Source organism: Gadus macrocephalus, chromosome 20, assembly GCF_031168955.1.
Source record: "Gadus macrocephalus chromosome 20, ASM3116895v1".
Classification (NCBI taxonomy): Eukaryota; Metazoa; Chordata; class Actinopteri; order Gadiformes; family Gadidae; genus Gadus; species Gadus macrocephalus.
The window spans coordinates 8,784,626-8,811,953 of record NC_082401.1 but is presented as its reverse complement, the minus strand read 5'-3'; the positions used below and the strand labels follow the sequence as shown (position 1 = coordinate 8,811,953).

The 27,328-nt window shown below is 45.8% G+C and overlaps 2 protein-coding genes across 2 annotated transcripts in view; both read right to left on the bottom strand.

Moving 5' to 3' along the window:
- Positions 1 to 388: 388 nt before the first annotated feature.
- tbx15 (T-box transcription factor 15) lies at positions 389 to 9,057 on the bottom strand. The gene is made up of 3 exons (XM_060040594.1): positions 8,438 to 9,057; positions 3,156 to 3,369; positions 389 to 644 (listed from the first exon to the last, which is right to left on the bottom strand). The coding sequence occupies exons 1-3, from the start codon at positions 8,637 to 8,639 to the stop codon at positions 413 to 415; spliced, it is 648 nt and encodes a 215-aa protein (XP_059896577.1). The 5' UTR covers positions 8,640 to 9,057; the 3' UTR covers positions 389 to 412.
- Positions 9,058 to 12,560: 3,503 nt separating this feature from the next.
- The window catches only part of wars2 (tryptophanyl tRNA synthetase 2, mitochondrial), a 15,753-nt gene continuing 985 nt past the window's right edge, over positions 12,561 to 27,328 (bottom strand). Inside the window, exons 2-6 of the mRNA XM_060040078.1 lie at positions 18,899 to 19,162; positions 16,475 to 16,555; positions 15,502 to 15,584; positions 15,146 to 15,264; positions 12,561 to 13,390 (exon numbers count right to left, since the gene is read on the bottom strand). Coding sequence (XP_059896061.1) covers positions 12,942 to 13,390; positions 15,146 to 15,264; positions 15,502 to 15,584; positions 16,475 to 16,555; positions 18,899 to 19,162 — 996 coding nt within the window. The 3' untranslated portion in view covers positions 12,561 to 12,941. The remainder of the gene's footprint in view (positions 13,391 to 15,145; positions 15,265 to 15,501; positions 15,585 to 16,474; positions 16,556 to 18,898; positions 19,163 to 27,328) is intronic.

Here is a 27,328-nt window from a genome sequence, read left to right as displayed (position 1 = left end):
AGTCATAAACTTTGTGAGACGATGAGAAACTCCTGACCTTCACCTGCTCAGCTCATTTCCTCCCGAACAGAAAGGATTCTGATTTTATAATCGACGCGTCTGTGTGACATATGCGTAACCCAGGTGACACTGGGACGGCCAGAAATCTAGACCTCAACGTGGCATCGTAGGCCTTACTGACGACTTGCATCAATAATGAGAAACTAAGCTCTCCTCTAACATCTAACTTCTCTCTGACTCTCCAGTAGGGTTATGGAGGACAATAACCTACATTAGAAAGAAACCATCGTGAAGAGGAAACGTCAGCTTGGCTTTAAAGAGGGGCTCACTATGTCTATGAGAACCCCTTTGTTTTCACTGCTGAAGAACGGACAGCTGTATCACTGTTAAAACCTCAGACAAAATGGCGGATCTAAAAGTAAACATGCCGAAGCGCTGATTCAATATGTAATGTAGTAATTAAATTCCTATATGAATGTTCTTCTGTGGCTGACCAGTGAATAGTTGTGTGGAGAGAGGGTGAGAAGCTCAGCAGCACGTACCGGTATCTCTTGTTGTCCACGGGGACGATATCCATGGCAATGTAGTACTGTTGGTGGGGGTCCAAACCAAGGATCTTCACCCTCATGGCCGGGAACATGCGTCTGGGGAGACAGGAGCGGGCTCAAACGCTTAAAACCACAACACCTCCCAGTCCCAACCATCAGAATACACTGCAGCAGAAAATGCCTTGAGTCTAAAAACTATTAGAATTAGCAGTCACATTTATCCAAAGTGGATTAGAATTTCATTAAGATGCAGCACGTCATTAGGAATAAGGTAGGGGTTAGGGCTTCTTCGATGTCTATATCTGTTATCTGGGAGTCTGACATCCTAACCACTGCACTAGCCCTTGCCCCTTCTTAATGCTTCAATACTATTTTTCATTTTTTTTTATCTTATTTTGTATATTTTTTTGTTTCGATTTTTAATATTTATTAAAGTGCCTTAATCCCTATATTTAATTATTTTGCTACATACATATATTTGAATTAAAATCAGATAATATTAGGTTAGAATTAAAGACATGTAGTTTACCAGGAGCTCAGTTAAAATGGTCCCGTATGGGCTGTTAACTGTTCATTAAAGTACTGTGTAAACTCTTGTCCAAGTTACTTCACATGTCAAAAAACAAGACAAAATAAATGAAAATCCAAAAAAAGAATTCCTAAATGTTCTCATTGTTTTCGATTTTTTCCCTAAAATAACCTTTTAAAAAAAGCTGAGGATGAAATAACTACAGAGAGGCCTCTATGATTTACTTTGGTTAGCTCTATTCTTGACTTAATTAGCCTATACATGAAAATGAAATTAACCCTTTTGACACTCAAATTAGATACTAAACAGATACTCAAATAAATTGACATTAAAACAGGATAATTTGAAGACCCAAATCTCCTACACTGAAACTAAACTGGCCACGCAGCAGACCATTGTTAACTTGTAGCAGGAGCAGGGGATAGCGCATTATCCGTACCCCCCCGGAGGAGCGGGCGTCCAAGCACTGCGGCCGGCTGCAGTGACGCAACAGCCGGCAAGGTCACCCTGTCCCCGGCGTGGAGAGGCCAGGTGGAGGGGCCCATGTGATACCTCAATTAGAAAGACACTGCTGTAGGCCATGAGGAACGGTACTGTCTGTTTGTTTCTCTTTGTTTCTCTCAATCTTTATTTATCTATTTTTCTGACTCTCTCTCTCTTTTTCACCCTCTCTCTTCTTCAATCTTACATTTCTCTTGCTTTCTTGCTTTGTTCAATGTATAAATAAATGTGTACTACATGAATGCATATCATCTATAGTTTGAATACATCCATTAAGGCCTATGTTATAGCCTACATTTCTGAAGGTCTGGCTCTATGAATTGGATATTGAAATAATGTGACTTTTGCACTTACAATTTTATATTTCCGACTTTTAATTGAAATGTCGTTAATCTGTTCTTAATGGAAGCAGGGTTGGTTTCAATAAATCCGGAGAACTCTGAATTCTGGGGATCTATGGGTTTATGGGTTATTATACACAGAAAGCACAAAGTGATTCTGGTCGAAAAGTCGTAAGGGCTGGTCTTTACGAGAGGGTTACCCTTCTTAACTAACTCATAAAATACTTCTTAACTAGAAGCGGTTGAGAAGGCAAGCCTCCATTTTCTCTATTTTAAATGAATGGCACACAATATGAATACATATATATTAGTCCCAGTACAATACAAGTGATTCATTATGTGCAAGCTACAATTATTATAGGCTAATCGAAGAAAAAGTATAAACAAAAATCAAAAAGGGCCAACATGAATCGAATAGCTCTATCTTGGAATAAATGTGAATTCGAGGTTCTCCAAAACCGTTTTACCCATAAAACATCCATTGCAGATAAACGTACCCTAAATATTTGTCGTAAAATAGCAGTTCATCTTGACTAAGAATCTATGCATTATTCTCGAATGTCTCCAAGCCCAATACAAAACATTTAATGGAAATGAAGCACCATTCACTTATAATAAAAACTTGCAGCTTATAAATAATAATAACTCTCTTTCGGTGTGGAAACGGGCCCCGGGCGGGGGAGGGGCTCCGTGGGGGTCTACAGGGGGCTTGGGACCTGGGGTCAATTTATATGCTCTGTTTGCCTTCTAATTGTTGCTCAAAAGAGCAAGAAAATCAAAAACATGTTTCGAATCGATTCATTAGAAACGTAGGCCTAAACTCTCTTTTTCTGTTACACTCTCTGACGTCAGCAGCAGGATCGACGCGTCGTGCACAGCACAGGGCCTCTTGCATGTCCGCACCTCTGCACAGTCCACGTGCAACACATTATTACTAACCGGCCCTGGCAAATGTGCACGAGGAATACTGCCGTCATACGGCTTAACCCGCGCGCACGCAAGGCCTTACGCCAGTGGTGTTTTTACGCGTGTGTAAAAATATGTATTATTAAATGTTATTATTAGCCTCTTCGTATTTATTTTATTTAAAACTAGCTGGTATTATCTCATTAATCAAATCAAGCCGGTCCAATAGTATAGCATATTATGGTTAAAAGTGTTTTAAAAACGATGACTTCAGTTTTGTAGACGCGCGTTCCCTTAACGTGCCTCGTGGTCAGCTCGAGCCCCCCTCACCTTCCCGCCTTGGTGATGATCATCTCCGTGCCTATCTCGTGGAAACGCTTCCACAGGTCCGCGCACTGGAGCTCCACGTGGATCTCCTCCATGGAGGCCGGGGGTGAAGCTTCGCAGGCAACCGCGACAGGGGCCAAGTCCGCCGGGGAGCCGAAGGAGCACGACGTCCTCTCGGCCAGACCCTCTCCGTCTGAGCTGGGACTCGCCTCGGAGTCTGGAGGAGGACAACGAGGAGGAGGAGATAAACATTATTATGAAACGGCGGGAATATTAATACCGCATGCAGGAAAGTTGGCGCAAACGAACAGCAAGCTGGAAATCACCTGCCGTCTCCGATTTGGAGCGAAGACTAGTCAGCCATTGGGGCTTTGGGGTGATTTAAAAATACACGGCGATAGTTATTTAGCTTTTGCAAGGAGTGTAGAGCTACAGCTGCCACCAAGATATCGAGTTCCACCGAAATTAAACCTATTCTCACATAACCCAAAATAATATTTGCGGAAAGCTGTAAAGATGTGTTTTTGGCGAGGAAACCTCCGTGAATACGTAGGCCTGGGCTACCTCCTAAACCCTCATGATCCTTTAGTGAAATTGGATCAAAGTCAGTAATTCCTTGCACATATAATATAGTAGCCTACGGATTTCAAATGGGCCCACATTAAGCCTAACATTAGATTAGATCTATCAAATTAGGCCTACTGGTTGAAGATAATTATCTATATATATATATATATATATATATATAGGCCTATATATATATATATATGCATAATTTAAAGTTAGCCTATAGTCTATAAAGCACATCCCTCAACAGTTTCCCGCCCAGAATAATCTAATAACGTTATTATTTATTGAGAGTCTCGACTTGGCGCGAGCATGGCGCATACAAATACGGTTATTATGCAAATGGATCGCTGCCCGCGAAGGCTGGGCAGCCACCGCAGAGCCCCGCGAGCCAAGAGTCGAATTCACATGCTCGTGCACTTACATAAATAAAAGAAAGAAGAAGAAAAGAAAAAAAAAGAAAGTGAGAAATGCACGCGGAGTACACTACGTGAATCGGCCTGTCAAGTTGCTGACTCGTTCTATCGCGCTGTCGCCTTCACGCGCAACGTGTCACTCACTCACTGACTAAAGCTATTGATAGAGAGAGGTAGAGAGTGGGAGAGAGAGAGATGGAGAGGTAAAGAGAGGGAGGGAGAGAGAGGGGGAGAGGGAGATTAATGTTCCCCTGTCCGTCCATTACCTCATATCGTCTTACTCTGTCAATGTAATCACATTAACATTTATATTTAATTTTGAGAGGGAGGTAAAGAGAGGGGTGAATGAAGTAACATCCCAATGTGATATGTTCCCACAAAACATAGCCATGATGGACACACACACACACACACACACACACACACACACACACACACACACACACACACACACACACACACACACACACACACACACACACACACACACACACACACACACACACACACACACACACACACACACACGTTGACGCACCCGTGTTCACCTGCTTATATGCTTGAATATGTGCACATTAAACGATAAAAAAAGGTTGTGTGTTCATGCATGTATGCATGTTTGTAATTGTTCTGCCTCACTCAGGGAAATATTTAATTATTAGATATATTTAAAGTTTAAAATGTTTGAAGATGATGATGAATTTGGATTTATTGTTATACAATTAATCTCAGGCCTCACGGAAAGCTGGGTCCTTGTTTAGGTGACATCACTGCGCAGAGAAAATACAAACGGACATAATAATAATAATATTATTCAGAAATAAAAATCCCATCGTCAGCAGAAATAACGTCGGCTGCTCTTGGTTCTCACACACACACACACACACACACACACACACACACACACACACACACACACACACACACACACACACACACACACACACACACACACACACACACACACACACACACACACACACACACACACACACACACACACACACACACACATACACACACACACACACTGGTAGACGTCCATCAAATGCATTTTAAATGCAGTAGAATCACAGTTTGTTGAAGTTAAATTACAATATATTGATTTGGCATCACAACCGCTCAACATCTGGCAAAGAAAATCTGGGAGGAAAATGAGATTAAGGACGTCGAATAAAAAAATAGGCTCCATTTTCTTTTTATGAAAGACGGAAAGAGACCAATTGAACAACACACACGCCTCCGTTGAGATACCCAGTGAAGATCAGTTACTTACGGTAGCATAATGTAGAGCCTGAAAGAGATTACGGTAGCCTACTTTAATTTCCCATTAGTGAAATTAAGCGCAGCATATATGCTACTGCATTTCCTGTTCTAGCTTGATGATAAACCCGTCTCTCTCTTTCGTTCGGAGTCGGACCCCCATGATAAGACCCTCACAGTTTAACACAGCGAAGACTCTTAGCGGAAGGCTTCTCCGGTGTTGGTGGGGTTCACTCCGGGTACTGAGACCCGCTGCCCCGGTGCTCCCCATACCCTCGAGTTGGGCTTTTGGTGCACTACAGCGGGGAGCAGCTAAACAGCACATCTGGAGCTCGGCGGGTCTCTTATTGTGACGTTTATATTGTACAAGAGGCCACTTCGTCATTGCTTCATTGAATTTAGGAAGGAGGGCTGTAATTTACGACGTCAGAGCGGAATATTTCAGGCGGGCTGTAGCATGCTGCCAGCCGTGAAATTGCGGGGTAACCCAAACCGTACCGCGGGGCTCACCTGCTCCTGTCCAGAGAAACACTGTAGTCTCCGCAGCATCCGACGTCCCTCTTTTATACACCTATTAAAAGTTAGATTTTTTTGTACGTTTATTTAGGGCCAAGATAAGCCGAATAACATGAACGCTTTGCAAATTCTGGTGCTGCTGCACCATAAAGAATATATAGACTATTGGGAGAGTAAGTAAATATATGACCTGGATTGTGTCCGATAGGCAGTTGAATAAAGACTTTCCACAATATGGTTGGGCCTCGGCGGACTCACACCACACACACACACACACACACACACACACACACACACACACACACACACACACACACACACACACACACACACACACACACACACACACACACACACACACACTCACACACACACACACACACACACACACACACACACACACACACACACACACACACACACACACACACACACACACACACACACACACACACACACACACACACTTTATAACCAACCCGGGTCTCTACAGCTAATAAAGACCTCCTAGCAGCAGTCTGCTGAAAGCATCGCTGCTCCGTAAAGACCCCCGCTAAACCGAACGATGTGACCGCAAAGACCCAGCAGAGACCTGCCGGTGCAACAGACCACCGGCCGACGACACGAGGAGGAACCAGACTAATAACATTACCCGGTGGACTTCACAGAGACCGGGGGAAGCAAGCTTAAAATGACCCGCGACACTTAACCCATAATGGGCCTAGAATATTGAATGCGCCTGAATCAAATGATACGTTCACCACAGACCGGTTGTTGCGTGTGAGGTGTGATCCGGCGACCAGTACAATTTAACATATTTCAAATATTGTTTCATGTACGCAGTGTTTTGTGTAGGCTACAACTAGGCTACCAAGCATATTTTCACTTTTGGTTTATTTATACATATTGTGAAGTGCATGTACAATATTCGGGACACATGGATCATATTTGCAGACCTGCAGTTCTTCAAATAATGTCCATATAATGGTAGTCGAGTAACAAATGTAAGGTCTAGGACCATGCTATAAAGTATACTATTGAAGCCACACGACATCAACTGAATTAATTACGAATAGGGCCATTTTCACAAGAAATTCACAAGGGGTGTAAGGTTCAGGACATGAGCAGACTAATTCAGAACTAGTGGTAGGCTACTTGGTGTTCCTCGCCAGTATAGCGGCTGGCCCAGACGGAGCTGAGTAAGTGGAGACAGTGGAGCTTGGAGGTTAAACTACTGCGTTATTTCCTTTCAACTGAAGTGTGTTCTGGAAACGATTGTTCTTTGAGGTTTTCAAGTTCAAGTATGTTTTGGAAACTCTCCGTGATGACCCCTGGACCTCCACCGAGGGACCGAATAAGACGATGCCGCGACATGAATGATTTGCATTTGTATTATTACTGTACGATTAAAGGATAACCCGTTAGAATATGCTTTGAAAATGTACACAGCCTAAAGAGCGATGCATGAAGACTCGGAAGTCTGAATGAAAGTGTTCGGTGTGTGTGTGTGTGTGTGTGTGTGTGTGTGTGTGTGTGTGTGTGTGTGTGTGTGTGTGTGTGTGTGTGTGTGTGTGTGTGTGTGTGTGTGTGTGTGTGTGTGTGTGTGTGTGTGCGTGTGTGCGTGTGTGTGTGTGCGTTTTTAATGCCAAACAATATCAAAAGAACCCAGGGAGCAGAAGAAAGGCCCATTGAATGCACGTCGAACCGTCCAAAGGCGCAGATCTGTCCTCATCAGCTATCATCATGCGCACTTTAACGCAACATGTTGCTTTGGTTTCATCCAGTTTCTCCATCGAGCCTACGAGTTTTGGGACACTAGCCTGCGTGACCTGAACAGCCTAGGACTGAGACAGGCCAGCGCAGGGCCAAATGTAATTTTATATATTATGTAGCCTATTCTACCATTAAAGACCTACTTTATAACAATGCTGACAAGCCCATTTTTAGAAAGACGGCTAAGATTGCGCACGATGGAGCATCACTTGCGCAACGGGCTTTGACAGAAAATAACAATGATACCACTATCTTATAATAATAATAATAATAATAATGATATTAATAATAATAATAATAATAATGATAATAACAATAATAATAATTATGACAATTAATAAAGAAAATACTGTGATTTAATAGGCTATTTAGGCCGTATTGAAATGGCGATTTACTACCAGGCTTTAGCATATAATAAAATAAACGGATGTTTCGAAGAACAGTCACAAATAACAGCACTTCTCGTAGTCTTGGTAATAGCATACTCCTCATAGTATCAACTATAATTTAAGAGTAGATTATAAAAACATAGCCTTATTCAGTCCATCCATCAGCAGCCTGTTCTCTCTACCTCAGCTCGAGGCCTCGGCGTAACATTACAATCCTCTACCGTCTCGAGACTCAAACCCTTCGCCAGAGGTTCAAACAACACAACTTTAAGACACTTAAGTTGAATCTGTTGACTTTTAACTTCAACAGCGCGCCAGCCACGGCTGCGCGAGAGGAGGACGGGGCTGCGTGCGCACTGACCAGGCTCCATGTCCAGGCAGGGCGCGCGGTCCTCCGGGTCTCCCAGAGGTCCGCCGGTGGCGAGGCTCTCCATGGACAGCTCAAGATCCTTGTCTTCCCAGCCCCGGAGCTTCCTTTTCCGGTTCGAGCCGATCAGCGCTTCCACGGAGAAGGCGTGTGCTCTCGAGCTCAGCGCGGCGGCGGAGCGCCTCCTGTCACTCATCTCTGTCTGTCCGCGCAAAATCCACGGGAGGGAGGCGGGGCCGGGGGAGCGAGAACTCCGTCCACACAGCAACAACAGAAAAAATCACGCGCACGACAATGTTTACAACGCGAAACTCACCGAAGTGCCACCAAAAGTAATCCCAACTACGTCTAGGCGACGCCGCGTCAAACGTCTTGGCCCGCGCGTGTTGCCATCGTCGTGCGTCGTCCAGCGCGTTTTGTTTTCTTTGTCCGCGTCTGACTTCTTCCTCGCAGCTTCTCTCTCTCTGTCGGTCCGACTCTGTCTGATTGATACCCACTTGTGCTCTCGGGGCTTTCTCCATACACTGGGACCCGCCCCGTGGCTCACTGTCAACCCCGGCAGACCAATGGAAAGCGGGGCTAAGCAGCGAGCCAAAAAACGCGCACCAATGAGAGCATAGGAACGCGGCGGACCTCGGCCGCCCGACGTCAGATGGACTGACTCGACTTAATAGAGCGATAACGGGCTTTAGTTTTGATTAAGAATTTAATAATCTGTCAATGAACACAAACAGATCAGTTTATGTTTTTCATTCCGTGCGTTGTGATGACATATTTGGTGTTTGATTCTTGTGCGCAAAGTTTGAAGGTGGATGAGGAAACAGGCCTCCAAACTTCAGAATACAACCCCTGGGTTTTAATTTGATGTGTTAAGACACAGTCAAAGGCTGACACTCACTAATGCAAAAATAAATAAAGTCCATATTATCCAATACCACACAGGAATACAATTAGTAATATAAACCCTTTTTATGACATAGACAACTACACTCATAAGAGCGTCCCGCGCTACCTGAGGTCGGACCTGGGGCTATGATTGTGGGGAGATTTGGAAAGTTCTCCAGCCATCGGTCCCCGGCAGCTGAGGAGCTCAACCAGGATCAATCCCGACAGGTGGCCCCTGATAGCGCCGCGGCGATAGCTCTCTCCCACTCCGCTACTGGTTCTCTCCAACGACCCGCTCTTTCTCGACTATACTGGGTCTCTCCCAACACAGTATAGGAAACCAGTGATGGCACACTTTTTTTTTAACCGGTTCTTCCAACTCAGTGACAGATGGTTCCCATGCAGGTCTGGGATCGACAAGAGGAGCGCGCGGAGCTTTGACCCGAGCGACGCGTCCAGGCCAGGTATCCAACCCGCTAAACACGGTTCTGCTTTGGTCGATGAGGAAACAGCTCCGGTGGGTTTTTTTATATTGTTTTTTGGTGGTTTGAAGTTTAGGGACAGAACCAAGTTATTTATCATCTATTTAATCATTAAAAGGCGATTGTCATCACCAATTATTTTTCATTAGGCTATATAAAATAAGTTGTGGTTGAGCCTGATGATGAAAAGCTTTGCGATGTATCCATGTGAACGACTATAAGACGTACGTTTATTAATTATTGATTATGAATGGTGTGCTTTTTCAAATTAGAAGCAGAAATGTTTTTTTTTCAAATTTAGACTTAAATAGGGTTAAAAATTAGTTTCAAATGCACCCTTAATTAGTCTATACTTTAGACTCTCTTCTAATTAAATACGTCAGAGGATCTAATTATTTAGTAAGGTCGTTTTCGGCCTATTTCAAATAATGGTTTAAAGATTTTGAAATAAACGTTTTGAAATAATATAGCCTAATAATAATAATAAGAAACAATTAGATCAATTATTAAAAAGGATTGTCGCTATGTCCTGAGAAACAACAAAGACCGAGAAGAGGAATGCATACTTTTTTTGGAGACGCGTCTCATTATTTAAAACAAAATGACGAGCAACGAAAATAAATAATGTATCAAAAAATTCGATAGAGACTATGACAATTAAAAATGGGGAACATAATAAATGCCGTACCTTCAAAATTCCGAGGTAATTCAGAATTAATTGAACGAAGAGATGATTGTAAAATGTGGATGCTTTAAAGCGCATGCAGTGCTTGATATCGGATCAGGACAATATGATGGGCCTTATCCATCAAATATCCTCATTAATCTCGCCTAACATTTCTTTAATTGGCTTCGAGGCCTATGATCGAAGTGTTTGGTTCCGATCACATCCTGAGTCGTGTTTAGTGGCTCTTGGACCATGCGTAAAACCACACTAGTAAACACACGAGATGAAGATTAAACAGTGGGGTTAAAACATTTGTTATTTTAACGCAACACTTATTATCTGGACGACTCACCCAAAAAGCGCTTCTACCCACCACGGAGAGGAGGGGGGTTTGGGGGGACTAGGGGACGAGGCACGCACTGTTAATATTCAATTAGTACCAGACGCCCTTTGACCCCCGGTGACCCTGGGGGAACTCGAGCATGCCGGGTGTGGGGGACGACGACGACGACGACATGTGGGGCTCGACGAGCCGTAAATGAAGCGTCCAGGATGACGACATTGTCCGGTTGGTTTAACACCCTTTATCCAGCGCAGGAAGCGCGAGGCGGGGGGCGCCCGGGGCGACGCAGCACCGCGGCAACTATAGCGCGCCAATACAGATGTGTTTAAGAATATAGGCACATAACTAGAGGCCTATAAAGTAAGTCACGGAGATAATCATGGGCCAAGCTTTACATTGGCTGTGGTCAATCTAGTCGATTATACGAGGCCACACGGAACAGACATCAGCCACAAAACTTTAAGCGTAAACCATTAAATATCATCAACTGAATAAAATGCTGTAGGCCTTTAAAATATTAATTATAAACCAGTAAAATAATACAAACTAAACCATTGCAGTGAACATATAAAATATGTTCATCAAATCTTTATTTTGTGTGCGTGGGTGCGTATGCCTATTATTATATATTATGTTTTGTAGGAAACCCATTATAAAGTATATAAAATATAAAATAATGCCATTATGTGCCAATATGTGTATTAAAGGTGAACTACATGTTTTATATATAATACAAACCATAACGCTTAGGGTTATAAAATATAAACTACAATATGCTGAAAATATAAACTTTGGATGAAAGATAAATTGTATTAAATGTGTTTAACGTGTACTCAAAATCAACCTTTTCATTCTCGTGCCATACCATGTGTAGCTTCTATTTTTTTCATTATTCGACAAAATAAAATAAATATTTCCAACACTTGGTTGAGTCTCAACATGTGCTGTGGATGAAAGTGTTTCTCATGAAGAGACACTAAGAAATACGTTGTCCGTTTTTGCTCTGGATCAAAGGTCTACACTTATCCTTCACACGATTTATATTACAAGTTAAAACAAACTTAAACCTATAGGGCTAAGCTTGCTTTTTCATGAAATACAGACTTTTGAAAGGTTCTTTTGATATTGCAAAAACAAACAAATACAAATGCAAAACTAATAGATTACAAGTTCACAGTGCAGAGAGAAGATGGGATGAATAAAACTGTAAGGACAGTAAAACGCCTGACAAACGCTAAATCGCGACGCGTAAAGAAGAACGTATTTTTCTTCCGTAATCTGAGGGATTTCTACGTGATGGGTGTTTTGGGGTGATCAGGTTGATGGCGCGTTTATGAACCCTGCACAGATCAGAGTCTCGATTACTTCTCTAAAAGGAGAGATGTGTGTGCATGTGGGCATCCAAATTGCTGAAGACTGACTTTATGTCCCGACAAAAATACGAGATTCATATTTTAAGTGTGTTGTTCTAGGAGTGTGTAACTATTGTATAGGCTAATAGAACATTAATGAACTAAATGATCAAAGTCAGTGTCGAGCCACTTGCTCGTTAGTTGGATGACGTCAGGCCAAGAAAGTGGTCAATGGGGAGGTCGCCAGAGACCATGTGTGTAATGAGTGATTTTATCCGAGACGGAGTTGAGCCACGGCAAGAAGAGGAATAAAAACGAAGCCAAAAGGTGAACTAGTGAAATAATAAAATTAATATAAATGGTTTAAACAGGCAAACGCACACAGATGTTTGAATTTAATTAAAGATTTAATTATTTTACGCCACAGTAAATCAAAATTTAAAAGAGAGATACCAAACACCAGTTTGACCGAACGAAAACGAAAACCACATTATATAAACACATAAATCTATATACAAATAAATATACTTTAGATGTTTATACATGTATTATCATTACCATCGGATCTTCCAATACCCATATGGTTTAAAATCCACCTGTTGTCTCAGCGATCAGAGCAGATGATCAATCAAAACGTGAGTAGTGACGATACAGCCCAGCTATATCCACACGCACACACACACACACACACACACACACACACACACACACACACACCCTTACACCCTTACACCTTGCTAAACACAACTGGGGCACCGAGTTTCAGCACTCAGGAGAAGCCCACCCTTCGCCGGACCTCCATGAGGACAGGGGCCGCAAGCTCCCGGGCCCTCTGCGACCCCTTGGCCAGCACCACCTCGAGGTGACCCCTGTCGGCCCGCAGCCGCTCCATCTCCTCCCTGATTGGGCGGAGCCGCGTCACCACGGCGTCAGCCACGAGCAGCTTGTAGGCCCCCGTGTCCAGACCCCGGGCCTGGTCCAGCGCCACCTCCACCGTCACCATGGCGACCGCCGCGTGCAGGCTCACCAGGTTGGAGACCCCGGGGCGCGCGGCAGGGTCATAGGTCACCTCGGAGGTGAAGTCTGTGACGGCGCGGCGGATCTTGAGCATGATGTCGTCGGGCGAGTCACTGAGGTGGATGGTGGCCATCGCATGGGGGTCCGACTTGGACATCTTGGCCGTGGGGTCTCGGAGGGACTTGACCTTACGCGTGGCGCCTGCGGGGACAGGAAGCAGGTTGTGGTTGGTTACCCAGCATGCCTTTCCCCACCGCGCTCTCGGTTCTGGGTACAACGGGTTCACATCCGTATATATCCGAGAAAAAGGATGCGCAAACACGCGCAAACACACACACACACACACTCTTTTATACACACCAACTAGCACACATCCACATTCAAGACATCACACACACACACACAGAGCTGTGTTTTCAGACGTCGTGAGGACATCCCTTCCATATCCATTATGGCCGTATCGCTGGGAAACGTGAGGACCGGAGAGTTCTGTAATCAGGGCTGTGGCCACGCATGAGAGGCTGCGTTTTATTCCTCCAAGAGACTGAGAATCACACACAATCACAGCGCCTCCACAGGTCCTCATATGGCAGGGGAACATGGTGGCCATGTGTGTGTGTGTTCGTGTGTGTGGGCGACTGTTCAGAAATATAAACAGGCAGACACCAAAGAGATGCTCATTTTGAGATCAATACATGTCTGCATGTTAGCGTGCATGTGTTGCGTCCGTGCAACAGTAAGGGAATACATTGGGCAACGTGTGTGTGTGTGTGTGTGTGTGTGTGTGTGTGTGTGTGTGTGTGTGTGTGTGTGTGTGTGTGTGTGTGTGTGTGTGTGTGTGCCAGGTTGCTCGGTGACCCAGGTAACAACTAGAGCTAAAATAGCTTAACAGTGAAGAGCCAACTAACTTTTTATGTGTTTAATGCGTGTGCCGGGTTTGCTATTGGGGCCACCATACTCAAGTATATCATTTTCCAAGTGACAAATATTACATTTTGTTCCTGGAAATAAATTCATTCAGGAGATTCCAAGAAAGGTTTGAGATGCTGCAGCATAAAGAATATATATTGATCAAATATTTATTAACTTTCAAATAATATTTTTGAATTGTAAAATCTGTTCCGTACTTACATGTTTTGTTTTTTTATATATTTAATATATTTGTTTATATTGCTCAGTAGGGGAGTGGCTCGGGGGAACAGGTGTGTATATATTACTCAGTAGGGGAGTGGCTCAGGAAACAGGTGTGATTATAGAGTGCCGAAGTCAAGCCCCTTCCGGTAGAGCCCATGGGACCTATGAGATCGAAAAATATGAATGGGTATCAATGGAGAGAAAGTAATTATCTTCTGGTCCCAGTCTTTATATGCCCCGGATTACACATGTGACCATTTATTGTGGACCTCTTTTGATGCTTTTATCCTCCCCTTGGAAAAAACCTAACATTATCAAACTTCTTCACGAAAATGTTTAGTTTTCTTTGCATCAAAAATTATCATTTAAATCCACAAGCAACATATGTGTAATCCAGGGCATATAAAGACTGGGACCGAAAAATAATTACTTTCTCTCCATTGAAACCCCTTCATGGGGCGCCCCGGTGGCTCAGCGGGTAAAGCGTGACCATTAAAGGCTTAGTCCTTACCGCAGTGACCTGGGTTCGATTCCTGACGTGGTCCTTTGCTGTATTTCTTTCCCTCTCTCTTCTATACCTTCCTGTCTATCTTACTCTACAATAAAAAGGATAAAACCTTAAAAAAATAAATAAATACAGAAACCCATTCATATTTTTTCGATCTCATAGGTCCCATGGGCTCTATGTTACTCAGTAGGGGGCTTGGCTTGGGGAACAGGTGTGTATATATTACTGAGTAGGGGGGCGGGGCTCAGGGAACAGGTGTGTCTATATTACTGAGTAGGGGGGCGGGGCTCAGGGAACAGGTGTGTATATATTACTGAGTAGGGGGCGTGGCTCGGGGAACAGGTCCCCGTAGCGGTTGTTGAAGATGCGGGCCACGTCTTGAGCCAGCTCCAGATGCTGAACCTGGTCCTCTCCCACCGGGACGTGGGTGGACCTGTATATGAACACATGCACAAACACACACACAAACACATTTTTTGTTTCAATACAATTATGACAAACAAGATACTCACGGACAAAAATGCTTTATTTATCTGATAATCATCTGATTATACAATGCCTCATGAGTCGTGTGCATGAGGTCACATCCATACACTGCCATCACACGCAGATGGTGGATGGGTTACAACAATGAGTAGGACAGAGCTACATGTACACACGCAGAACTCACCTGTAGAGCAGGATATCAGCAGCCTGCAGCACAGGGTAGGTGAACAGACCCACACTGCCCTCCCCCTTCTGTTTACTCTTCATCTGAGGAAGAGGAGGGAGGGCGGTAGGACGACCACGAGATCAACAGCGAGAGAGAGAGTGAGGCAGAGAGAGAGAGAGAGGCAGAGAGAGAGGCAGAAACAGAAAGAGAGAGAGAGGAAGAGACAGAGAGAAAGGCAGAGACAGAGAGAGAGGCAGAGACAAAGAGAGAGGCAGAGAGAGAGGCAGACAGACAGACAGACAGAGTTAAGATTGTATAGTATTTTTGACTATTTTATTTATTTCATATTATTGTATTAATTTTCCATCTTTACTTTTCACATGATTTAGTAATGAATGTACATTGCCCATGGTAATACATTACCTTTGAATAGAAATTAGGGAGCAAGATCAATGTTGTATTACAATATATGTATAGTTATGTAGTGATATGCATTTCTGAATATGGGACAGCAGTATGTAACACGCCTTTGTTGATTTTGTTTATTAAGGTTATTTTGGTTTCAAATGTTTAATGATGTGATAAATAGTGTTTATAGAGCTTTAATATTTTTTGGAAGAAACAAACAAATGAACATATAAACAACAATCATTTTGTTGTTTATATGTTGTTTATACACAATCCATGTCCTAACCGGACATGGATTGTCTCCCAGTCTTTCGGTTGAATAAATATAATGAGGGCGCTGCCTGTGTTAAAACAACATGTCATTATCCAGAGCAGCTGGTCTACTGGATCGAACACCTCCAAGTGGCTCAAGGCGGATCTGACTGATCAAGCATATAGCAGAATAATAACACTACTGACTGAAAGTGGTAGGGGAGGAGGAGGAGGAAGTGATAGAGGGAGATGGAGTAAGAAGGGGCTGAGGAGCAAGAGGGAGGGGAATAAGGGAGAGAAGGAGAAGGAGATAAGAGGAGTTCTTCTTTACCTTCCACTGGGGGAGGTGTCTCAGGCGGGGCATAGTGGTGAGGCAGGAGAGGATCCAGGACAGCTCAGCATGCTCCGATACCTAACACAAGCACACCCACACACATGATGGACTACATTGGGGTCTTCAAACCAGTAATAACACCTTAAATCAAAAACATAAAATGAACACTGAAAGAACCAGTTTATCAGGGTTTCAAATAACAAGCCTGGAGGGCAGATATTTCCTCTCCTTCTTGAGTAGAAATGACTTCCCAGCGCCCCACAGTGGCAGTGGTGGGTACTGCTGCTCTAACACGCAGCTGAAGGGCAGTCTGCTACAGGTAAACCTATAGTGAGTCTCCTACGAGCAGCTGTGTGTGTGTGTGTGTGTGTGTGTGTGTGTGTGTGTGTGTGTGTGTGTGTGTGTGTGTGTGTGTGTGTGTGTGTGTGTGTGTGTGTGTGTGTGTGTGTGTGTGTGTGTGTGTAAAAGAGACTGTCAGTGAGAGACGCCAGTGGACTATTCAAATTCCATTCCCCCCTAAAAAAACGTCTCTACCATTAAAAATCTTCAGACGTTTATGAGTGCTGGCGATACAACGCTCTCGCCACTTTGAAAGCATTCTGGGAAGAGGATGATGTAACCATCAGCTAAAGCAGACATGAAAGCAGGCTGCGAGAGAAACGAAGAGAGAGGATGGGCAGATGTGAGAGAGAGATTTGTTGAGCAGACACTAGGCCAGGAGGATGCTGTAGTTTAACTCACTTATAATGCAGACACCAATGCTCACGTGAATACATTGAATTTACTGTTAGGTTTAGTAGAGAGGGCTATTGCCAATGCTAGCCGAAACAAATCAACAAATTTTGTTATAGGTGAGCAGAGAGCCTCACACCGACGCTGCAGAGCAGAATATGGATCAAGCTGATATACTCTTGTGGCTCACAATCTGTTACATTCTGTCACATTAAAGTCAGAAAGCCGTGCAAAGGCCGGTCCTGTTGGGTGTGTTTAGCGTCGTTTGGATTCTCTCAGGCTTGTGAGTATTGAGCCAAGTAGTCCCTATAAAACCGCTGCAGAACATCTGGTTCTGCACGTCCAGAACCTTCACATCTCCAACACTGAGAGATGTCAAGATGTGCGCGGATAAAAACGTACACACACACAAACACACACACACACACACACACAGACAGTGTGTGCTTGTTAGCAGTTCATCTACTTACCTTATGTGCGCGCACACGCAACCATAGATTGAAGACACACACCTTCACAAACCCACATTTCCATAGGCATGCATGTGCGTGTACTGTTGATGGGACACACGCAGACTGACGAGCACAGACCAGCGCTTCACGTTCAAAGCTCTGCGTCAACTGCAGGCTGTTTTCTTTGGTCCGCTGACATATTTATCCTTACCTGGTGCGGGACGCTAGGAGGTCCTCACACTGCCAACGCAAACCACTGAAACATACATGTGTGTGTGCGCGTGTGTGCCTACCTTTATAAAGGTATGTGTGCATAGGCGTATGCCTATGTATGTAAATGTGTGTGTGTGTGTGTGTGTGCCTGTGTGTGTCTTTGTGTGTGCGTGTGCGCCTATATGTGTGTGAGAGTGCTTGTGTGCGTGCGTGTGTGTTTTCAGTCCGCACTAAAACACACATGTGCTGTCCATCCATTCTGGAACAGTGAAAACATAATTGTAATTCACGCCTTCCCCATTTTACGTCATCATTTGAAGAAACCTAAGCTTTGTTCTTCCGAACGGCAACGCAATGCTGGTGTTTTTTTATATTCATCCACTTTGGAGAGGGTTCTCAAATCAATCCGCGGTCAGGGGTGGAAAAAGTGGGATTAGTGTCGACGGAGTGCCAGAAAACTTAGGGGAAAAAAAGCGCGGATAGTTGTGACTCAGCGCGGGGGTCTGGTCAACACCGCGGAGCCGCTGGCGAGAAAACAAACACCCGAGAAGACCGCTGAAGGCGGCGACTGTCCTGATGACATGCTTGGAGACAAACCAAAAGGTGTTTTCATAACTACACATCCAAACGTGCAGAGAGACGAACACGCGCACACACCACAAGGTTTAATAGAAACATCCATCCAAGGTAGTCCATGGATTAGTAGCGATCATGTTGATTACTGATTTTTTAGCAGTACATTTTACCTAATAATGCAGCTTCAGGTTAAACCCACCCCCCCTCACTGGTGCAGTCCTGTCGGTCTTCTACATGTAAACTATAGGTGAGTCTCAGTTGTGTTGGTCTGTGTGTCTGTCTATGTGTCTGTGTGACCAATACCTCAGCTTACATCCATACCTCAGATCCAACACATCCATGCACCCATCCCTCCCTCCCTCCCTGCCTCCCTCCATGCCTCCCTCTTCTGTCCATCCCTCCACCACCCCTCAATCCCTCCATTCCCCTCCTCCCCTCCTCTGCCCACCTGGGACTGCTGGAACAGGATGGATCTCTGGGGGTCGATGCCACAGGCCAGCAGGCAGGCGGCCATGTCCAGGATGTTGAGGCGGAGCTGGGCCGGGTCCTGGGGCTGGGTGATGGAGTGCAGGTCCACGATGCTGTACAGCACTGAGGGGTAGCGGTCCTGCAGGGACACCCAGGTCTCAAGGGCCCCCAGGTAGTTCCCCAGGTGGGGCACGCCGGTGGGCTGGATCCCAGAGAACACCCGGCCCCCTGCTGGAGGATCCACCTGCAGGGAGAGACAGGGAGACAGAGACAGAGACACAGAGACATAGAGAGGGACAGAGACAGAGCGAGAGCGAGCTGTTATTGTACCCTTCCACAACACAGCTAGATCCCCCCAGGAACCACTTAAACAATCAGCCTGAACACAAGGCCTGTGTCTGGGCCAGAGAAACCAGGAACACGAGGAAGTGGCAGGCAAAGAGAGAGAGAGCGAGGGGGGGGTCTGGACTCCAGGATACCTGCCATATCAGCAACAGCACTAACAAGATCTGTGTTTTACTGGCTCAGCACTTGTGATATTTGACTGGGTCAGAACTCCCACAGCTGTAGGCAGGACTCCACCCTGCTCACATCTGAGTGCCTGGGTCAATATTGTGGTTCTCTCTTGTGCGCTGGGTCAGGCCACGGTGATCCGGTTTCCCCAGGCACGCAGGGAGAGAACTGGATCAGACTAGATGTGAACTGGATCAGACCACAACACTGGGTTCTGCTCGGGTCTGACCGGTCGTCCTGTGGACTGCCCACAGGACCCCGCGAAGGAGTGCTGGTAAAGAGGAAGCAGAAAGGGGATGTCAAGGCAGGCCCCCTAGGTAGGCTGGGGATGCTGGGGATGCTGGGGATCAAATGCAGTACCTTGTAATGGAACTCTAGCGTGGAACATCGTGTATCGTAGCATAGCATCGCTAGTGGAAAAACGGTATTGACATGGCAACGCGTTGGGAAACATTAGACAACGGCGTGTAACATGGAGTGAAAGCCGGCATGGTTCTCCTTGTCGGTTTCCTGATACAAAAACCTTTAAAACCAGGTCAAGACTCTAACACAACACGCTGGGGAGATTTCAATTGCAAATATTTTCTAATAAACCCCCCTACCACTGCCTGGGGGGGGGGGGGGGGGGGGATTTGTGTTCCCTAGTCCACACGGAAAAGCCTTCACAACCGATGAGACCAGACCGAGACTTCCTGAGGATATAGTGGTCCGTGTACCGCTGAGAGAGGGCCTGACAGCACACCCACCCAGCTTCACGTTTGATTGGACATGAGGCCCGGCACCGCACAGCATTCTGGGAGCGCCAGAGTTAGAGAGGGGCAAAAGAGAGATATGAAGAAGGGCGAAGAGAGCGAATGGGCTAACAAAACAGAGACAAACAGAAAGAAATATGTAGAGGTAGAGCAGAGAGGGAAAGAGCGACAAAGAAATAAGTAAACCAGAGATTAAGAGAGATAATTAGGCAGACCTAGAGCCGAGGTTAAGAGAGAGAGATAAACATGTAGAGCGGGGTAAAGGGAGAGAGGTAGAGAAGTAGAGAGAGCGGACAGACAGGAAGCCGGTATGGTGTCGTTACTAAGGGGGTAATTGCAGTGGAGGGAGTCGTTGCTGCCGAGGGCCTCTAAAGAGGTGTCAGGACTCATTTGGGCTCTGGATAATGTGTGTTCTCACCCAGAGCTGACACCACAAACTCATGTTCCCCCCCCAGCGCCCCCTGACCCCAACCCCCCCCCACCCGGCCCCCACTCAAGGGACAGGTCATTACCACGCAGACATGCTAATGGTGTCATTTGAACCAATCGGCCTTCAAAGAAAGAGTCAGCGCCGACGTTAACTAGCCGCTGGGCTAACTAGCTGCCGGAACAACAGGGTATGGCTGTGGCAGTGGTCTATGTTCTGCTTCTGACCGGGGAAATGCTGAATGAGGCATTTATGTTTCAGAAGATAGGTCACAATTTGAGACACAAATTAATAGTCGGCATTCGTAAAGCTACTTGTGCTAATTTGGCTAATACCTCCATATGTTTAAATTAAAAAGCTCAGAGAGCTAAAGCATCTTAAGGGCAAAACGATTTCCAATCCCATGGCCATGGGTGGACTGCAGTTCACGAACAGTGCATCACGACTGCTTATCTTCGCCTCCCTATGTAGCGATTTGCACTGTATCTTATGTATTTTTTATGTACTGGTGTTTCCATCACTAACTGATATCTTAGTCTGTGTCCTGTTGATGGTGTGTTTGTTAATACCTGGCTGCATCCTAATCCCCCCTGGTGGGATAAATACATTTGACTTTGACGACGTCTTCAAATTTCCCCTTTAGAGCATTGTCTAGATATTTTAAGGGTCTTACAGGCACCATTGAAGTGACAGGCCGCTGGACGATGCATATTTTCTTTTGTAGGTAGGACGAGCATTGGGTAAGCGATTGTATTTCAATACATGTCATTAAGGAGCAAGTAGGGTTTGGGGGGGGCATCTCCCTCAAGGATGCCTACAGGTAGGCCCGTCGAACCCAGAACCTTTCAGCTGGGAGTCAAACACCCTAACTGTTGGCCTTTCCTGGCTACGATAGATCGAGTCGTTAACCAGTGACGGCTCACTGCTCCGGGTGCACCACGCATACACCTCGTGTCATCTCTCCATCACCATCCCTCCCCTACCTTCCCTCGTCCCGCACCCGGACGCTGGCTGATGACATGCACCGGGGCAGCGAGGCGGGAACGCTGGGTGTTCTCGCTTGTGTTTTACTCTCGACAGTTGCAACGCCGCCGTAGCCCAGCGAGGTGCAGAAAGCCGTCTGCATCCACGTCTGGCCACATGGCGGACGCATTACGCCCCATGTGTGTGTGACATTAACACCCAGCGCTACAAGGTTACACACACTCAGAGGCCGTGTTTTTTTCATACCAGTCGACCCTTTCCGGGAATGTGTGTTCCTGTGTCTGCACGTGTACGTTTTTGTGCTTGTGTGTGCGTGTCGTGACAGCTCGTATTAGTGGATGGGAGAGATTGGCACAGCAATTCAACGACACCACATCCAACCCAGTGCTGCAGTTTGACTGCTCTATAACTCTCTCACTACAACCCATGTTACTATCATCAAGTACATTATGAAGTGAAAGCGCACAATAGACTGCTCAGTGAATTACCTTCCCTGGGATAGGTCATCAATTCTCATTTAAAATCTTCTTTTGAGTGGATATTTTATTTGTCTGAACACATTATCCGTTATTCCAGCCAACTGGCCATAAAAAAAAAAACACAACTGTAATAATGAGGTTTACATCCACCAGACATTTTCCTACATTAAGCCACCGCGCTGAATCCAACAGCCTCACATTGCAGCGGTCTGGTCTCCGAAGGGAAAACAATGGTCGCCAGGGAAACAAGTCACGCTAAACGTTCTTCTCTTGGACTCAAAGGCAAGTTTCCACTAAAACCCCAAAATCCCAGCCAAGATCCAAACTACAACTTGTTCCCCCTCCCCTTTCCACCCTGACTAGACTTCCTGCCCGTCCCTCCATCCTGAGGACAGGTCAATCAAAATCCAGGATCCATATTTCTCTCGTCATCACGAGCTGTCACTCGAGGGAACGTCCACATCGTAACGCGGCTCTAAGCATCGTGGGTAAAGAGCGGAGACACGGGGGTCCCGGTCTTCTCTCCCGGTGCGTCTGGGTGTCCGTCCTCCCGCCAGCCTCGGCCTCATTAATCATCGTCCTCATGGTTTTGGTTGGGCTACGACTTGTGAAACAGCACATTTCTCTTCTCCAGGCGGTTTCTGGACCGCTTCCCCGGCCTCATAGATCATATCTGACCCCGGGGGGGGGGGGGGGGGGGGGGGGGCCCAGAGCGGCCCACTGACATCCCTCTCACCGAGGAGGGGCTGGTAGGGACCACGAGGGGCCCGGAGTACCGCCGGGGCTCCTCGCTGGGTCCATCTCAACACTACTCCTCACCCATTCAGGGGCCGCCGGCCGCTCGGCTCATTAGCCCCTGTCGCAGAGGGTCAAGGGTCGTCGGGGAGGAAGGGGTGCCGCTGGTCGGGGTTGAGCCCGTCCTTGGAAGCCCAGCGGTGGGCCTCGGGATTAAGGACGGTCCCTGTAACCCTGGTTCCGTCCGCCCGGCCCAGGGGGTTCTCTCCATCCTCTCTTAACCCCCCGCCAGGCTCTACACACTGGGCTCAGTGTCTGGCTCCTGACTAGGTCTCCCCAGTGAGCTCCGCCATCATCAGAACCAGAACGCGGAGACTCTCCTCAGAACATAGCCCACCTCCTCCTCCTCCTCCTCCTCCTCCTCCTCCTCCCCCGACCTGGGACCAGTTAGTGGTCCCAGCGACAGAGCTCCTTTCACTGATCAGGGCAAACATGGCTTTAAGGGCTAACAGAGCTTACGGGGCTTACGGAGCTAACAGGTTCAACAGCATCCAGGCTCCACAAAGAACCAGAGAGCGCCGTGTGCGTGTGTTTGTCTAGGCCCTATCAGAATACACACAGCTTGAGACAAAGTGTGAATGACTGCCGAAAAGAAAGCACACACACACACACACACACAAATCACACACACGTGCAATCACACACATGAGCAGGAGTGATGGATGTTAGAAGAGGGAGAAAAGAAAAGCAAAGAGAAAAGAAATATGGAGGGATGTGGGGTACGGTAGAGAGGATGGAGCCCAGAAGCGTTGGGCAAGACTTTCTCTTATTCTTCTTCTTCTTCATTTATTTTCTTCTCCCAGAGCGGTGTGTCGGGGTGGGGGGTGCAGGGGTCGGGGGAGCGTTTGATTAAATCTGTGGCTGACGTGTTGGACAGGTGAGATTGATGAGGTTCCTCCGAGCGCCCCGTGGTGCGTCGCGAGGAGAGAGAGCGGAACAGAGCGCTGCAGTGTGGCAGAGCAGGGGCCCAGGGCCCGGCGTGCGCCACGGGGGCCCACAGCTGATTAATGGCACTAGAGGCCCTTCAGAACCAGTGCCTGCCCCCCCCCCCCCCCCCCAGTGCAGGGCCCAGCCCGACGGCCCTCCAAAAATAACCGGGTGCGGAGGCTGGGCCCCGGGGCCTGACGGCAGTGGGGTCCCCCCCCCCCCCCCGGCTCAGAGCAGCGCGTGCTGGGCCCTCGGTGGAAAGTCAACACATAATGCCAACGCAAGTCTTTACCGTGACCAGGGCTGCGTTTACACACACAGAAAACATGGAGAATGTATGGATCACACTTTCTACAAACATGCCCTGCTGGTCATGCATCTTTGGGAGGGGGAAAAAGAAAAAAAGGAAAATTAAATCCTCGACAGTCGACTTGACAGGTTCCCCCAGATGGGAAAACTTTCAATTTACACAAGTGGTGTTTTAAAAATACATAAACGTTGGTACAGCAGACATCACACTGTTCTGCAGAGAACCGGGCCGTCGTGATTGGTTCCCCATGACCCTATGTGCACGCCAGACCCCGTGCACGTGGAGAGGTGAAGAAGAATACCTCCATGTAGCCTAATATTAATGTGACTACAGTGTAAACACATTCACGCCAAAACCGATTCCTCCTCATCCCTCAACGTCCGCAGTACGTATAATATACAATACATACATTCATATATTTATATGAAGTCACAGCCGCTGCTCTTATTCTGTGTTGAGTTGATGTTTTTCTCCCCACCTCACAGACGGGAAACGCATGAATATAACATATGAATGGTTAAAGCAATACGCCCCTGAAAAAAACACATTAAAGTCCCCTCACAGCAGAAATAACCAGCTCACACTTCATAAATGTATCAATCTGTAATTACCGTAACTACGAGAAACACTCTCCCCGAAGAAGGAGATCATTTCCTCAGCTCCTGCCGACCACCAGATCAACGCCAACCAGCGGCTCGCTTTAATTAAAATCCTTGAAACCGCTGTGAAGGTACTTGGAGGTGAGCTGTGTTGTAGTTACACAGTGTTGAGGGGGACGCGTTACAGTAATATACAGCTTTTAGCTGTTATGAATTAATAGATAAGGCTTTACTAATTCAATTTTGATAATTGTTGTAGTTTGATGGTCTGTTGTAGTTTGATGGTCAATTCCTTTGTTTTGGTAAAAGTAATGCAGTGATACTATGTATACTACCAAGTTTCTTTAAACCCAAAGTAATATAATGTATCTGGTACTTTACAATGTCAGTTAGCTTCCAATTGAATATGAATCTCCACACTGCACTGGAGTTCCCAGACGCGAGTTGGAGGACGTTGCACACGTCCCCCGTAACCATGTTAATTAGCTTAAGGCAAACAAACACATTATATAAGGGATCAGAACATGTCTGACAGCAGGTTAGGCGTCAAAGTGAGGCATGGAAGCAACAAGGGGTGAGGACTGCTGTGCCAACCACTGCCCAGAAGGAGCTGGAGAGAATTTGTGGACGACACACACAAACACAGTCACACAGTCACACACACACACACACACACACGCGCACACGCACGCACACGCACGCACACGCACGCACACGCACACGCACACTTCCAGCTCACTCCCAAAAGAGAAAGATGTAATGGTTTTAACTGACATCCGACACAAGGCCGGGGAGAACACAGAGGAAAATTAGCCACCACTTCCTGTATCCTGGATTGCAGGGCTGAGATGACTGATATCAGCCATTAAGAAGACCACGGGCATGCGAAGCAGGCAGAGAGGAGGGGAGCGCGAGAGTGAGAGAGAGACAAAGAGTTTTGGTTTAAAGGACACGTTACTTTTTCTATGCGTATTGAAAGGCGCATAGAAAACATTAAGTTATCATTATTAACGTCATTGGGGTTTGACAAGGTTTCACACATGTACGCCAACATACACACTCACACACACACACCTGTGGTGACGTGCATTACAGCTGGCAGTGAAAAATTTTGAAAGGTTTGAAAACAAATGAAAAGTAACACTTAATTTTGGATATTATTACAGGTAATGAAGCCTCCACGTATACACACACACAGCCTCCACACACGCACACAGACACACACTATTCCAGACCTAAACAAAACACAGACAGCCGTGCACGGTGGTGTGTGCACATACAATCCTCGTGCACCCCACAGCTCATCCATCCAAAAGAGTGGGCGGGGGCCAGAGAGATTTACAGTTTTCTCAGTCGCTTTTGTACATTTCTCGAATCATCCTCAACATTTGCTAAACAGTAAATGCATTTCTCAAAACAATTCGTACAAATAGCCAAACACCATGGATTACGTGCAAAAGCCAGTCTCTTGCTCAAAATCCTTAGTTAATCTCTCAAATTAAATATCTGTGTCAATGAACATGTCAGTGCCATCAGAATGACAAGTCCTTGTGTCATTGTGTACGGATAAGACTGTCAAATTGCTTAGTCATGTTGTCAATATAACAATGTACTTTGGAGGGATATTCTAATGTCAACTAAGGCTAAAGTTTTGAAGACAATTTTCACACAAGATTCACATTTACACTTTGATTGTTTGTACTGTAATTTGTTGACAGACCATGTCATTGCTAGAAAGGTGAACATAGGACAATCTCCCTTAGCGTGAACTGTACATGCATTTCTGTAGGAATTACAGGGCAGTCTTCCTACACCTCCTGACGTTCCTGTCTGTTGGGCCACAAATTCTCATATTCACGCAGCCGCACTCCTCTTTCTCTTCTCTCTGGCTGTTGACCCCGTCCAAGTCCTTCCATTGTCAGACAATGTAACATTGTATTGTGTGTCCCAGCTATATATATACTTGCCAGTTCATGGTTCATGAGATGCACCTTTGAGCTATTTCAGTAAACTGGTGGATCGTTCGTCACACTTCACACATTTCCCTTCTTTAGAGAAAGTCAGGATCACCGGGTAGCAGTGGACCAATTCAGGACAGATTTAGAAAAAATGTCTAATGGAAATGTATAGAAATATGCTGGACATATTATGACAACTTGTTCAACCATTTTGCATTTAAAGACTTATGCAATGAACTAATGCCTAAAATGTTTTTGGGGCTATTGGGACTATTCAATAGAGACCCATTACAATACATTTTGATCAACATGACATAAGCAATTGATAATGTTTGAAGGAGCAAATAATTGTACATAGTCATTTGCATGAATGTACCAAAGCATTTGCAACTTGTTCACAGAAATTAGAAACTGCTTTTTTGATGTGCGCAAGTGACACAATGATGTGAAGATTGAACAGGTAATTTTGAGAATTTCAATTCTGATCTGAGGAATGTACCAAAGCGACTGAGAAAAACAGACAGACAAGGCCTTCCCATAGGTAACATGCTAGTTATTCAAACGTATATCTGGGACATCTGTTGTCAAGGTAACCATTAGCTTAAGAGTTGTTCTGAACACTGAACCACCAATCAGAGAGCATGGCTTACGTGGCCTCTTTAAAAA